The sequence below is a fragment of the Oncorhynchus nerka genome, linkage group LG8 (assembly GCF_034236695.1).
Source record: "Oncorhynchus nerka isolate Pitt River linkage group LG8, Oner_Uvic_2.0, whole genome shotgun sequence".
Classification (NCBI taxonomy): Eukaryota; Metazoa; Chordata; class Actinopteri; order Salmoniformes; family Salmonidae; genus Oncorhynchus; species Oncorhynchus nerka.
Genome location: NC_088403.1, coordinates 51107028 through 51119665, shown reverse-complemented (window position 1 = coordinate 51119665; position 12638 = coordinate 51107028). Strand labels below are relative to the sequence as shown.

The 12638-nt window shown below is 41.1% G+C and overlaps 1 protein-coding gene across 5 annotated transcripts in view; it reads right to left on the bottom strand.

The window, feature by feature from the left end:
- Positions 1-6356, bottom strand: part of LOC115133547 (multiple PDZ domain protein-like) — a 70366-nt gene extending 64010 nt beyond the window's left edge. For 3 of the 5 annotated variants that reach the window (XM_029666861.2, XM_029666863.2, XM_029666862.2), the window contains exons 1-3: positions 6177-6356; positions 4123-4196; positions 1610-1779 (exon numbers count right to left, since the gene is read on the bottom strand). In XM_029666861.2, the coding sequence (XP_029522721.2) occupies positions 1610-1779; positions 4123-4138 (186 nt within the window). In that variant the 5' untranslated portion in view covers positions 4139-4196; positions 6177-6356. The remainder of the gene's footprint in view (positions 1-1609; positions 1780-4122; positions 4197-6176) is intronic. The other 2 variants (XM_029666865.2, XM_029666864.2) reach the window with 2 other exon arrangements.
- Positions 6357-12638: the final 6282 nt, after the last annotated feature.

The following is a 12638-nucleotide window of genomic DNA, read 5'->3' as shown; positions in this document are numbered from 1 at the left end:
GTAGTCTAGGCTAAGTTAGCATAGAGCCCGAGTTGCTGTCCCATTCACAAGCTATGTTAGCCAGCCGAGCTAAGAGGATTAAAGTTCCAGTTTGGTTCTTGCACATTTAAGAAATTGTTTCTGCCCCACTTGACATGGTGGCGGCCTCTCTCTTCTGCGAGCAGGCCCTGTCGCCATAGCGACACCGACAGTTTAGGCCCTACTGGCTGGAGCAGACAGACTGTATGTGGGTTTAGGTTTCGACTGACACCAAAAACACTAACTGCGTCTTTCCTGCAAATTGGTTTCGCCCAATGACGCCGGAAACGTCTCTTTGTATCGCAAGCACTCAGCTTAATCTCTGTTCCACTAATTTGAATTTAAATTATTTAATGTTTTTTATTTTTTATGTTGTTTTCTGTGATTCACTTTATCTTTAAACATAAGACTCCATTGCACATTTATTTTAGCTTGAAAACATTAGGGTGGAAGAGCGGTAGATTAGCATGCCACACAAACACCGTTAACCATGCTATACTGTGTGGATTGGGTTGTTACATTGGCCGTAAGAATGTGACACTGCTGAAATAAACTATAAAGCACCGGCACACAAAAAAATGTCTGAAAGGATTTTATCATCTAAATTCCTTCAGGGTTGAAAGAAATACAAGCTGTAGCAGCATCTTTGCCTCCCACTGCATAGCTCACATACTTTCTCTCTCCGTCTCAAGCACTTACCCAGGGCCGTTCGCATACATCCACAGTGACCTAACAAGAGCTCTTTCTTGGGTAAAAAAAAATGCTCAATTTCTCATGGGTCCTGGATCAGTCAAGGAGGCCTTTTGGCTTTGGCTGGCTGTGTCTGCTTATATAACCTTATTAAAAGTGCCCAGATGAACTCTGACTGCAATATGCCCACAGTAATACATGATTTGAGAGAGAAAAAAAAGCTATGTCTGTCTGGAGGCAAGCCAAAACAGAGAATCATTTGATTTGGATTCAACGCAGACTAAATCAAGACTGAAATAAGTAGTTGTAATTTCCTTCATTCTAACTCCTAGACATAATAATACTGCTGCAGCAAAGACCATACTTGGTCAATCCTGAACTTAAAATTGCGCATTTAAGCTAGTGAATAGGCAGTGAATTATTTGCAAAAAGACAAGCTGGGTCTGCCGCTATGCCATTAACGCATGTATCTACAATGTGGACTAAAACTTAAAACACCGATTAGGGAGTCGAAACAAGAGATGGGGTGAGGTTAAGTCTGTTTACTTTATTGCGTCATGTTTATGACCCCCTGTAAAGGTTAGAATGATGGCTACCCTAACCATCATTCTTAAAGGGACAGTTCACCCATATTACAAAAACAAAACCAAAGCATGGATTGCTGTCATATGTAATTTGGGTGATCCCTTTCACCCATATCCATATCCACAGCTTGGATAAAACAGCCCAGTTGATATTTAAATTGACTCGCCACTCCCAACAATCCATTGACATTAAAACCAGAAAATCAAGAAACCTTATTTTATATTGTTCATCAAAGTTACTTAACTGATCCTGGGTGATCCTACTTTGTGAACTTAGTGATCCTATTTCCCAACCCCCAAGAGAGGCCTGGTCTTACCCCCTGGTCTTTGAGGAGCTGGACAGACTTCTGCAGGGCCAGAATCTGGTGGAACAGGGGGCTTTGGAGCACCGACTTGAGCAAGCTTAGCTTCTCCTCAGTGGGGACCTCCCCCCGCTCCTTCAGCTTGGCCTGGAGCCGCTCCACTGCCTGCAAGGCACGCTGGGTATCTGCAAAGCATCGCATAGTTCAGTGACAGCAAGGGGCGGCAGCCATGTGGAGAAAAGGGGACGAGAGAGGCGGCAGGGGGATAGCTATCAGTATGAACAGGCAGGCTGATCACAAGTGTTTTGAAATTGTTTATAAGTTGAGTATAGTTAGATAGGAGGTTGACATGCCCCCTTCAGCTACTCTAAAACATTCTGTGAGTTTAATCCAAGTGTTCCTAATTTGTTGTCATTGTTTATTCAGGTTTTATTGCTGAGAATGTGAAGTCCATGGCAGATTTCTAACGTTTTCATCTTCATCTGAGTAACCCATGCTCCTGTTAACACACAGAACCAAACATGCTTGCTAATGTGATAAGCCCTATGTGAATGATTCATTGGGAAGAGAGAGAGAGAGAGAGAGAGAGAGGAGAAAATAAATCACACGTCAACCATCCGAGGCTTAGCAAAGGTCGACCGCTGTTCAACAGAGTTTAGAAAATGAGAATCATGTAGCTTTGAGCTTTGCTTTATATCACCTTTACTCCACAGACACACAGATGCATACAAAGCTCTCTCTCGCCCTCCATTTGGTAAATCTGACCATAACTCTTGTCTTCTTGATTCCTGCTTACAAGCAAAAACTCAAACAGGAAGTATCAGTGATGTGCTCAATGTGGAAGTGGTCCGAGAAAGCTGATGCTGAGCTACTGAACTGTTTCACTAGCACAGACTGGAATATGTTCTGGGATTCAACCAATGGCATTGAGGAGTTTACCACATCAGTCACCGGCATCGACAACATCGTCCCCACATTGAACATACGTACACATCCCAACCAGAAGCCATGGATTACAGGCAACATCCACACTGGCTGCATTACTGCTTGGTATGGCAACTACTTGACATCCGACCGCAAGGTGCTACAGAGGATAGTACGTACAGCCCTCTATACCAGGCGGTCTCGGAGGAAGGCCCTAAAAATTGTCAGACACCAGCCACTCAAGTCATAGACTGTTCTCTGCTACCGCACATCCAGTGGTACTGATGCACCAAGTCTGGAACCAACAGGACCCTGAACAGCTTCTACACCAACAGGACCCTGAACAGCTTCTACTCCCAAGCCATAAGACTGTTAAATAGTTAGTTAAAAAGTTAACCAAATAGCTACCTGGACTATCTGCATTGACCCTTTTTTGACTCATCACATACGCTACTGCTACTGTTTACTATCTGTGACTTTATTCCTAGTTATATGTACATATCTACATCATCATACCCCTGCATGTTACCCCTTGTATATAGTCAAGTTATCATTACTCATTATGTGTCTATTATTTCTTTATTTTCTTTCTCTCTGCCCTGGGCCTGAAAGTAAGCATTTTACTGTTAGTCCACCCCTGTTGGTTACGAAGCATGTGATAAATAAAAAAATTCATCAATGATTCGCTGTTCGACTCACAGACCCGGAATGGGCAACCAGAGAAAAAGGCCCTCCACAGTTTGCTTGCTGGACTCTGCATAAGCTCCACAATCAAACAACTCAAGCCTACTCGCCTCTCTTGCCTCCTCAGAGCAGCCTGTTAGCCGAGGATGGGTTTGACGTCCTCTGATCCAGGAGGACGGGCCAATTTCAGAGGACTGCGGACTGTGACTAACACCTAATAGGGCGTGCACAAGTTCCAAAGCACTGTTCCTTCTGAGAGCTAGCCTACAGATGTAGAACCTTAATTTGATCACTCTTTTGTTGGTCAGAATTGTTCTGCACCGCAGGAAATGCAGATGAGCTTTGCGTTTGAAAACCCATACTAACACACGGTTATATTAACAGTATTAGACTTTTCATGTAGCCTACTTTTGTACAGCTAATAGCCTAACCACCGATCAAGCAACATGATGGACTAAACGTTATTTTGCTGTGACAATATAGGTCAAATTCAGATCCTAAACATGTACCTCATTGAGCAGAGACAGTAAACAAACCAAAAATACGGGAGTCTCGACAGACACATTTCTCTGTTAACGGCTTGTACTTTTTGGAGTACTTTGTTTGAGTTTTCGTAGCTGAGTGTTTGAGCATTCATAACAAGGATTCTCCTCAGACTCTGAGTTTGTTAGTGACATAGGCGGATTTTACAATAACAGAGGCCAAGTCAGGATTCTTTCTGTTTGGATGGGAGATGGAGAGTTAGGGAGTAACATATTATCTAAATACGTAATAACATCAATCAAATTCACTCTCTTGATCGAAACATTACAGTACCACCTCTCGCTCTTTTCATCTGGTGAGACCTTGCACATAACCGACAACATTAGCAATCAACACTTTTCTAACTTTGACATATCACAAATTGACTGATCTCTTACCCATTGTCTCAATCATGTCTTTTATTCCCGGTAGATGTGATAGCTGCCCATCAACCAGAGAGTGTAGTCAAGGCCTGCAAAATACCCATACCTGTGTTACACACCCTCCAAATGAACATGACATCAACATAAAACCATGATGAGTGTTGCTGCAATGCTACTTTTATCACTCATTATCACGTACTTACTTAATCAACGTTTATATCCGGCCAGTGTTTTCATACTGACTGACAGTAGACCTTTAAAATATCTCAGCAGCCCACTCTGAATTTTCATACATTCAGATGACATTATATAAAGTACCCGTTTTAACCTGGAGTATATTTTTTTTACTTCTTCAGAGGAGAGCTGCAACACTACTTACTTACTTACGTACTGACTTTATTGTCGCCATGGGGAGATTTTGTTGCAGTGTCATGTACACGTTTAAAGCGCCATTTAAATACAAAACAAAATTGACAATACAACTTTCATAACAGTTACACACCAATAAAACGTCAATTTAAAGAAAAAGCCTGCTGGCCTTACTGAGTCGATAGGAACATTAGCCCGAAGAGCTGCTACACTACAATAAGCAGGGTCTTTACTAGGCATATGTAGTTTGTTGGAGACTTTGTATTTGAACTAATACACTTATTCAGGGATTAACATCTGCCAATTGCCATTCCTGGGGCCTTAATTGACATTGGTGATGGCTCTGTGACATGTATGTTACCGTCAGGCATCTGTGTGGCCTTAGCAAAGCCATTTACTGTACATAGTAGGCCTATAACAGGCAGGTGTTCTGCTTCTGTGTTCAGTAGCCTAACCAATAGGCATATATCACTTCTCAGTTACTGTAAATCATGTATTCATTAACACATTCAGGAATAAATCATTTGTGTTACCATACCAAGCACAAGAATGATAACTTTTAAAACTGAAAGATAAAGTGATGGAGATTAAGTCAATGTTCTGACAGATGTTTCATTTTATATTGGGACACTTTTTATACATCAAGATACAATAATGTACAAATCCTGGAAGATGAATATAGCATATTCATGACCTACAGTAAATCGTCTCACCAAATGCTCTGTAGTTGTAACCTAGTCATACCCACTCCAGCCATAGGCTATGCAAGGACATTTTTCCCCTTTAATTGCATTCATCCATTATCAATAAGAAGCGGTATGAGGGATGATCTTAATTTTTTGTTGGCACCTTATTTAATTTGTTTAAATCCCATATTAGCCTAATAATTAACGTTAGGTGCAGGTGTAAATGCTGAATAGCCTTTTCGAATGTAATCATCAGTAGGCTTCACAACAGGAAATGTCAATACACTCTTTTCTTTTTTACAGACAATAGCATTTTTTGTCTCCCAATATAAAAACGAATTTGAAACCAAAATGAAAACAACTTCAAGTTTCATGAAGGGCCTTTCACAAGGTTTGGACAAACAAATAGCATAGCCCTAGCCGAGACGCGCGAATGGATAACGGTTTCTCGATGTATGTTTTGCAAGCCATAGCCCATATTCATAATCATAAACCCGCTATAGCATAGGTTTTGTTCTTCGCTCACTCAAGTCATATTTTTTCAAACTTAAATCTGTTTGTATACGTGTCTGTTTATGCATTTAAATTGTATTATTTTGAAGCTAGTCTCGGCTACTGAGAAGGCAAGGAACACAATCCGCTTTTCTCAACTCCTCCTTCTTCTCCATCTCATCTTCGGGACACTGAATCAACAGGTTTCCGACGTTATCAGATAAAACAGAAAAGTTGGATATATATATATGTTGTGACAACGATCGAAACCACCCAAAGTGCTTGAAACATTCTCACAAAGCTATAAACGTATAATTTCATAGGCTGTGTAAAATAATACAGATACCGTCGAAACATTTACTGAGCCAGCGGCTGAGAATGTAGCCTTTACAATAGCAACATGTTGCTCACAAATCCGAACTCGGAATTGAGTTTTAGATTTGTGTCCAAAACAATTAGCCTATTAACTTTTATCTAGTCAAATTAATTGGAATTCGTGTTTTAGGGACGAAGGAAACTTACATAGGCGTTGACCCTTGTCTGACGGCTGGCATAGGACGTATATTGCCTGTCGCGTTGTCCTTCGGCTAACTGCGCAGAGACAAGAGTTTAAAGATGGGGCGTACTTGTAACTCGATCTTCTACATACATTTGCAGTAATAGCGGCACGGAGAGTTGAGCTTGAGACAGTCTATGGTAGAGATGGCCGAGGTTTATTGGGAGATCACAAGCGCCGCTTGGTGGATACTGTGCCAACTAGGACTGAAGTGCAGCCTGCTGTAATGTACTACAGGTAATCTTATGTATTGCACTCAGACTAGTTTAATTTACGCCTGCTACATTAGGTTACACTCAGAAAGACGTGATTGGGGATTGTTGGGGTATTGCAACAGGCATGTCTGCAATTGCTCAGTTAGGGTTTCAAATCAAATCAAATCAAATTTTATTTGTCACATACACATGGTTAGCAGATGTTAATGCGAGTGTAGCAAAATGCTTGTCGTTCTAGTTCCGACAATGCAGTAATAACCAACAAGTAATCTAACTAACAATTCCAAAACAACTGTCTTACACACAGTGTAAGGGGATAAAGAATATGTACATAAGGATATATGAATGAGTGATGGTACAGAGCAGCATAGGCAAGATACAGTAGATGGTATCGAGTACAGTATATACATATGAGATGAGTATGTAAACAAAGTGGCATAGTTAAAGTGGCTAGTGATACATGTATTACATGAGGATGCAGTCGATGATATAGAGTACAATATATACGAATGCATATGAGATGAATAATGTAGGGTAAGTAACATATAAGGTAGCATTGTTTAAAGTGGCTAGTGATATATTTACATCATTTCCCATCAATTCCCATTATTAAAGTGGCTGGAGTTGAGTCAGTGTCAGTGTCAGTGTGTTGGCAGCAGCCACTCAATGTTAGTGGTGGCTGTTTAACAGTCTGATGGCCTTGAGATAGAAGCTGTTTTTCAGTCTCTCGGTCCCAGCTTTGATGCACCTGTACTGACCTCGCCTTCTGGATGATAGCGGGGTGAACAGGCAGTGGCTCGGGTGGTTGATGTCCTTGATGATCTTTATGGCCTTCCTGTAACATTGGGTGGTGTAGGTGTCCTGGAGGGCAGGTAGTTTGCCTGTGATGCGTTGTGCAGACCTCACTACCCTCTGGAGAGCTTTACGGTTGAGGGCGGAGCAGTTGCCGTACCAGGCGGTGATAAAGCCCGCCAGGATGCTCTCGATTGTGCATCTGTAGAAGTTTGGGCGGGGTAGGCCGTCATTGTAAAGAAGAATTTGTTCTTAACTGACTTGCCTAGGTAAATCAAATAAATGTAAAAATCCCATGCATGAATATTATAATGGGTATATTGGGGGGTATGCAATGCAATGTAACTGAACACAGGCTTTCACAATGTTGCAGGTAACATCAATGCTTGAAGAAATAGTCACTGGCAGGAATGTTAAACCAGGGTCTCCACTCTTATCCATTTGTCAAAACATAGATAACAGCTCTTTATCTTTCTGTTTGTTCTTCACATTGTGAAGTGCTGATCTCCTCTGCTATTCTGATTACTGGCAAAGTAGGGGTCCTGAAACTTATTCAACTTGGTGCAGAATAGTTTCCTAATAAACTTCAGTACATATGCCTATCAATCAAGACAGGAGCCCTTAAATTATAGACACTAATGATTGTATAGTACTAAAACGTTATGTTTACCGTTGGTATTTACCATTATCTCAAATCATTCAACGTATAGCTGCATCTAGAGCCAATGCTGCATTTGCTAGTGCTCTTCCGGCACTATTGTCTCTCCGTTTCTTGCTCTCTCTCTCAAACACACAGACACACACGCAAATTCCAATTCCAGGGATGTGCGGCCAAAGTACAAACGACATGCATTGGCCAAGTGCAGATGAGCATGCAAATGTAGGGGCATTATGTGATCGCAATGTGAAAAAACTAAAGCATTTCTGCTCAGCAGACACCTTGGAAAGGACACGGCGTGCTGTTTAGATCTTCTGTCTGTGTCCTGTTTATAGAATAATGTGCTCCATCTCAGACCCAGATGTGCCAAGCTTATAAAATGTTGATATGAGAGAGAGAGAGAGAGAGAGGTGTTACTCAAAGTTAAATGTATCAAATGCCTGTGGGGACACAGTCCCTTTTTGCCCGTTAAATGTTGGTTTCCTTGTGGGAACATGAAGATTGTTCATTCATTCATCTATCGATTTGTTAATTAATTCATTTGTTAATTCATCCATCTATGTGGGTATTAAAACAACTTGAATTTGAACTAGTATCATGCATTCCCACTCATTGAAATGTAGGCTAGCAACATAATTACACACTTGTATGTATGTTTTATGAATAGGGGAGGCATTTCTGTACTATTGTTCCACTGATCGGGGCAGCAGCTCAACTATGTAGATAGCGTGGTTGAATTTGAGGTGGTTACTTGCTTGAGACCTGAAAACGTGTGTTAGCTCCCTGAGGTAATGCCTAGGCTTTAGCTCAGTGGGCTAACACTATCTTGTCGCAGTGCAGAATGTGCACACCTTGACATTGGTATCTACATAATTGGCATTGTCTAATGCAGCTTGGTTAATTCGTGTCTATATCATCATGGCACATAATAGCCATTATTATTTCAGAAATCCTATCTAATTGCTGAGGAAATAACTGCCATCATCTCACATATTGGGCTAGAATGGGAACTGTCTCTTGTCAAATCTGCCAGCTCATCCAATGATTCCCCCACTTTCGTCTTGGCCTCCTATTGGTTGATACATTAAACTGTCTAGGAATCGGGAAATGCATGACTGAACAAGAACGTCCTGTTTTCAGAGCAAAATGGATTGGAAATGGGTTTTGTCTTCAGAGCTATTTAGCAAAAAAGTGTCCGACATTATCTCAATTCACATAGGATAAAGGTAAGACCCTGATGCAGACTGTGTCGAAGTAACAATGTTTATTACAGCAACAGGGGCAAAGGCACAGGACGGCAGGCAGGGTCAGGTCAGGCAGAGGTCGGTAATCCAGAGGTGGGGCAAAGGAACAGGATGACAGGCAGGCTCAGGGGCAGGCAGAGTGGTCAGGCAGGCGGGCTCAGAGTCAAGACAGGCAAGGGTCAAAATCAGGAGGACGAGAAAAGAGAGACTGTGGAAAACCAGGAGCTGATACAAAAACACTGGTTGACTTGACAAACAAGACGAACTGGCAACAGACAAACAGAGAACGCAGTTATAAATACACAGAGGATTATGGGGAAGATGGGCAACACCTGGAGGAGGGTGGAGACAATCACAAAGACAGATGAAACAGATCAGGGCGTAACAGAATATGGAGGAACTGTATCATAAGGGTGGCAAAACGGTTTGGCAAAAAAAAAGAAGCTCTATAAAGTCTACCAGTTGTTCATTTAAAGTGGGACTGTATTGTATGTGTAACTCTTGTAGCGATGTTGCTCATCGATGACCCTTGCTGAACACTCATTCCAGTCCAGTATTTTTTAAATGTTGTATTATTTGTTGTTGACGCTGATGATGAGAAGCAGGTACAGAGAGTTGAACATTTAATTTCGCACAGACATGGAACAGGACCGGAACAGCGTCAAAACCAGGCAATACAAAGACGTATGACAATTAATTCTGAAGTGGGGAACATAGCTGGGGAACAGACAGATATAGGGAAGGAAATAACACAAGTGATTGAGTCCAGGTGAGTGCAATGAATCGCTGATGCACGTGACGAGGGAAGCAGGTGTGCGTAATGATGGTGGCAGGAGTGCGTAATGCTGGGTAGCCTGGTGCCCACGAGCGCCAGGGAGGGAGAGCGGGAGCAGGCGTGACAAATAACTATGTTGTTTTGATGGCAAATGTGAACGAATTTGTTGAATATATTTAAAAGACTGAAATATCCCTGTCAATATCTATGGCTTGTTTGATAATCAACAATGTTATATCTACTTCCGACATTCATTGAATTGACAGTTTTAAACAAGGGCATGCCATTTTAAGTGAAACACTACATTTCAAATTGATTATGAAATTCTGACTCACTAAGAACAAAGGCGTAAATTGATCTGTCCACATAGTGTTATGTTAATCTTTTGGTGTTAGGAAGGCCGTAACAATGGATGGTGCAGTGAGGAGCAGACATGATGTTCCCCCTGCAATGCCCGGAGTAAGGGCTTTTATTAGTGAAGAAGCTCAAATGTGGCAAACTTCTGGAACACATATTTCCAACCAAAATAACAAGCATGATGTAAACTATTGACAGGAAACATATAAACATATCTTTTAAAAAAAACTTTATTTAGTAAATATTTTCTTAAACCTTATTTTTCTTAAAACTGTATTGTTGGTTAAGGGCTTGTAATTAAGCATTTCATGGTAAGGTTGACATCTGTTGTATTCACCGCATGTGACAAATAACATTTGATACTCAGATAAATGAAAAACAATCGACAACTCAAAACAGAGCTCTGAATAACACAGGCCTCAATCACACTTGATAGAATGCCAGTATGACAAACGTACCCTATCTGGAAGAGGAATGACAGATTTTAGACAGGATGGGAAACCCTCAACATGGACCGTACCATTTTAGACCAATAATCAATGATTAGTCTTCCATATATATATGATATCACGATTCACATACAATGCAATAACTATGCATAAAACAAATACAATAGACCGGGGTAGACCTACGCCTTGATCACAACTACAGCAACATTGTATTTTTGGTACACCGGAAGTACATTCATTTCCAATGGAACGCTGGGGTTGCCTTGCAGCATTGCCTTGCCATTGTCTTGCAGTGCGTCCTGTGTGGTGCATACTATGGATCTATTAATCCTATGCGTGAAACTGTATGCGTAGACGGTTTAACAGAAATGGTAGCAGAAGGTGAGTGTTGAATTTTTGTTGCACACATATCTTGATGATGATGCGTACTATTTTGCGCAATGATGCTTCGAACACACCAATAGTGTCATTGCGCAAAATAGTATGCATATTTATCTGAATATGTATGCAACCAAAGTTCAATATTCACATTCTGCTACCATTTCTGTCAAGCCTTCTATGCATACAGTTTGACCATACATTCGATAAATCCAACATATGTACCAAACCGGACACACTGCAATTGCTTCTGCACACCAATCAATGCTGCAAGACAAACGCAGCGTTTCATTGGAAATGAATGTAATTCTGGTGTCCCAAATGCAATGACACTGTTGGTATGTTCGAATCGTGACACTATTGCTGTGATTAAGGCGCAAACTATGGCTGTCTAGTTTGGCTGACACCGGAGGGGGCTGTGCTTTTTTTTAACCGATTGGTACTCCTCTGTCTTTGTCACGGGTTCCTGTCCAGACCAGTGAGCACGGTTATGTTAATATAATAGCTTGTGTAAAACGTTTACATGCATTGCAAGAAGAACGATTTCCCAAATAATCCTGTTTACATGGACACATCTGAAATCAGGCAACTGATAGAATTTATGTAAAAATGCAGGAAATAGCCAATCAAAATAAACGTTCTAACACAGTGGCCATGTTATTTTTGCAAATACTATGATTGATTCTGAGTTTGGACATATAACGTATGTATGTGAAAACAATTTACAAGATGCATACTTTAAGTTTTTCCCAAACTTACTTCACTTGCGCATTAGAGGTAAGGATGCGCTACCTGGTGTTGACACATGCGCAGATTAAATACACCACTGGAACGGCGATTAAACTGTTTACATGTCCTCATTATTCGAAAGATTGCTCAGAAAACCAGGTGTTTTAATCGCCGTAAATTACTTCGATTATGAGTTTTCGCCGATTCTGCTATAATTCTGCAATAATCAGTTGAAAATATAATTATTAGTGCGCATTTAAACGTGCTCAGTAGCGTCACAGCTCTTCCTGGCTGTGTACCAAGTGATTTGCATCAGCCATGCGATTGACTGTCAGCATCAGACTACAAACTGCATTGTTTTTTCGCAAATTCTTTCGGCAATATTGACATGTTACCACGTCTCCATCAATTTTTATGTGAGTAAAGTAGGCTACATTTGATTTAACGAGGCAAGTCAGTTAAGAACAAATTCTTATTTTCAATGATGGCCTAGGAACAGTGGGTTAACTGCCTGTTCAGGGGCAGAATGACAGATTTGTACCTTGTCAGCTCAGGGATTTGAACATGCAACCTTTCGGTTACTAGTTCTAGGCTAACCACTAGGCTACCCTGCCGCCCCATGTTGGATAACAGTATAGAGTAACTGTCAGTATGCCTTCCAAATGTCAACAGAACTTTTATGTGCACTACCTCAGGCCATAAGAAAGTAGGCCTGAAGCAAACATGAAAACATAATATTCAATTGCGCTTACTTCAAAGCCTACAATCAATTAGTAAGAAGGGAGTAACCCGACATAGTGGCTCAAAGGCCTAACAATTATGGCCCTGTAG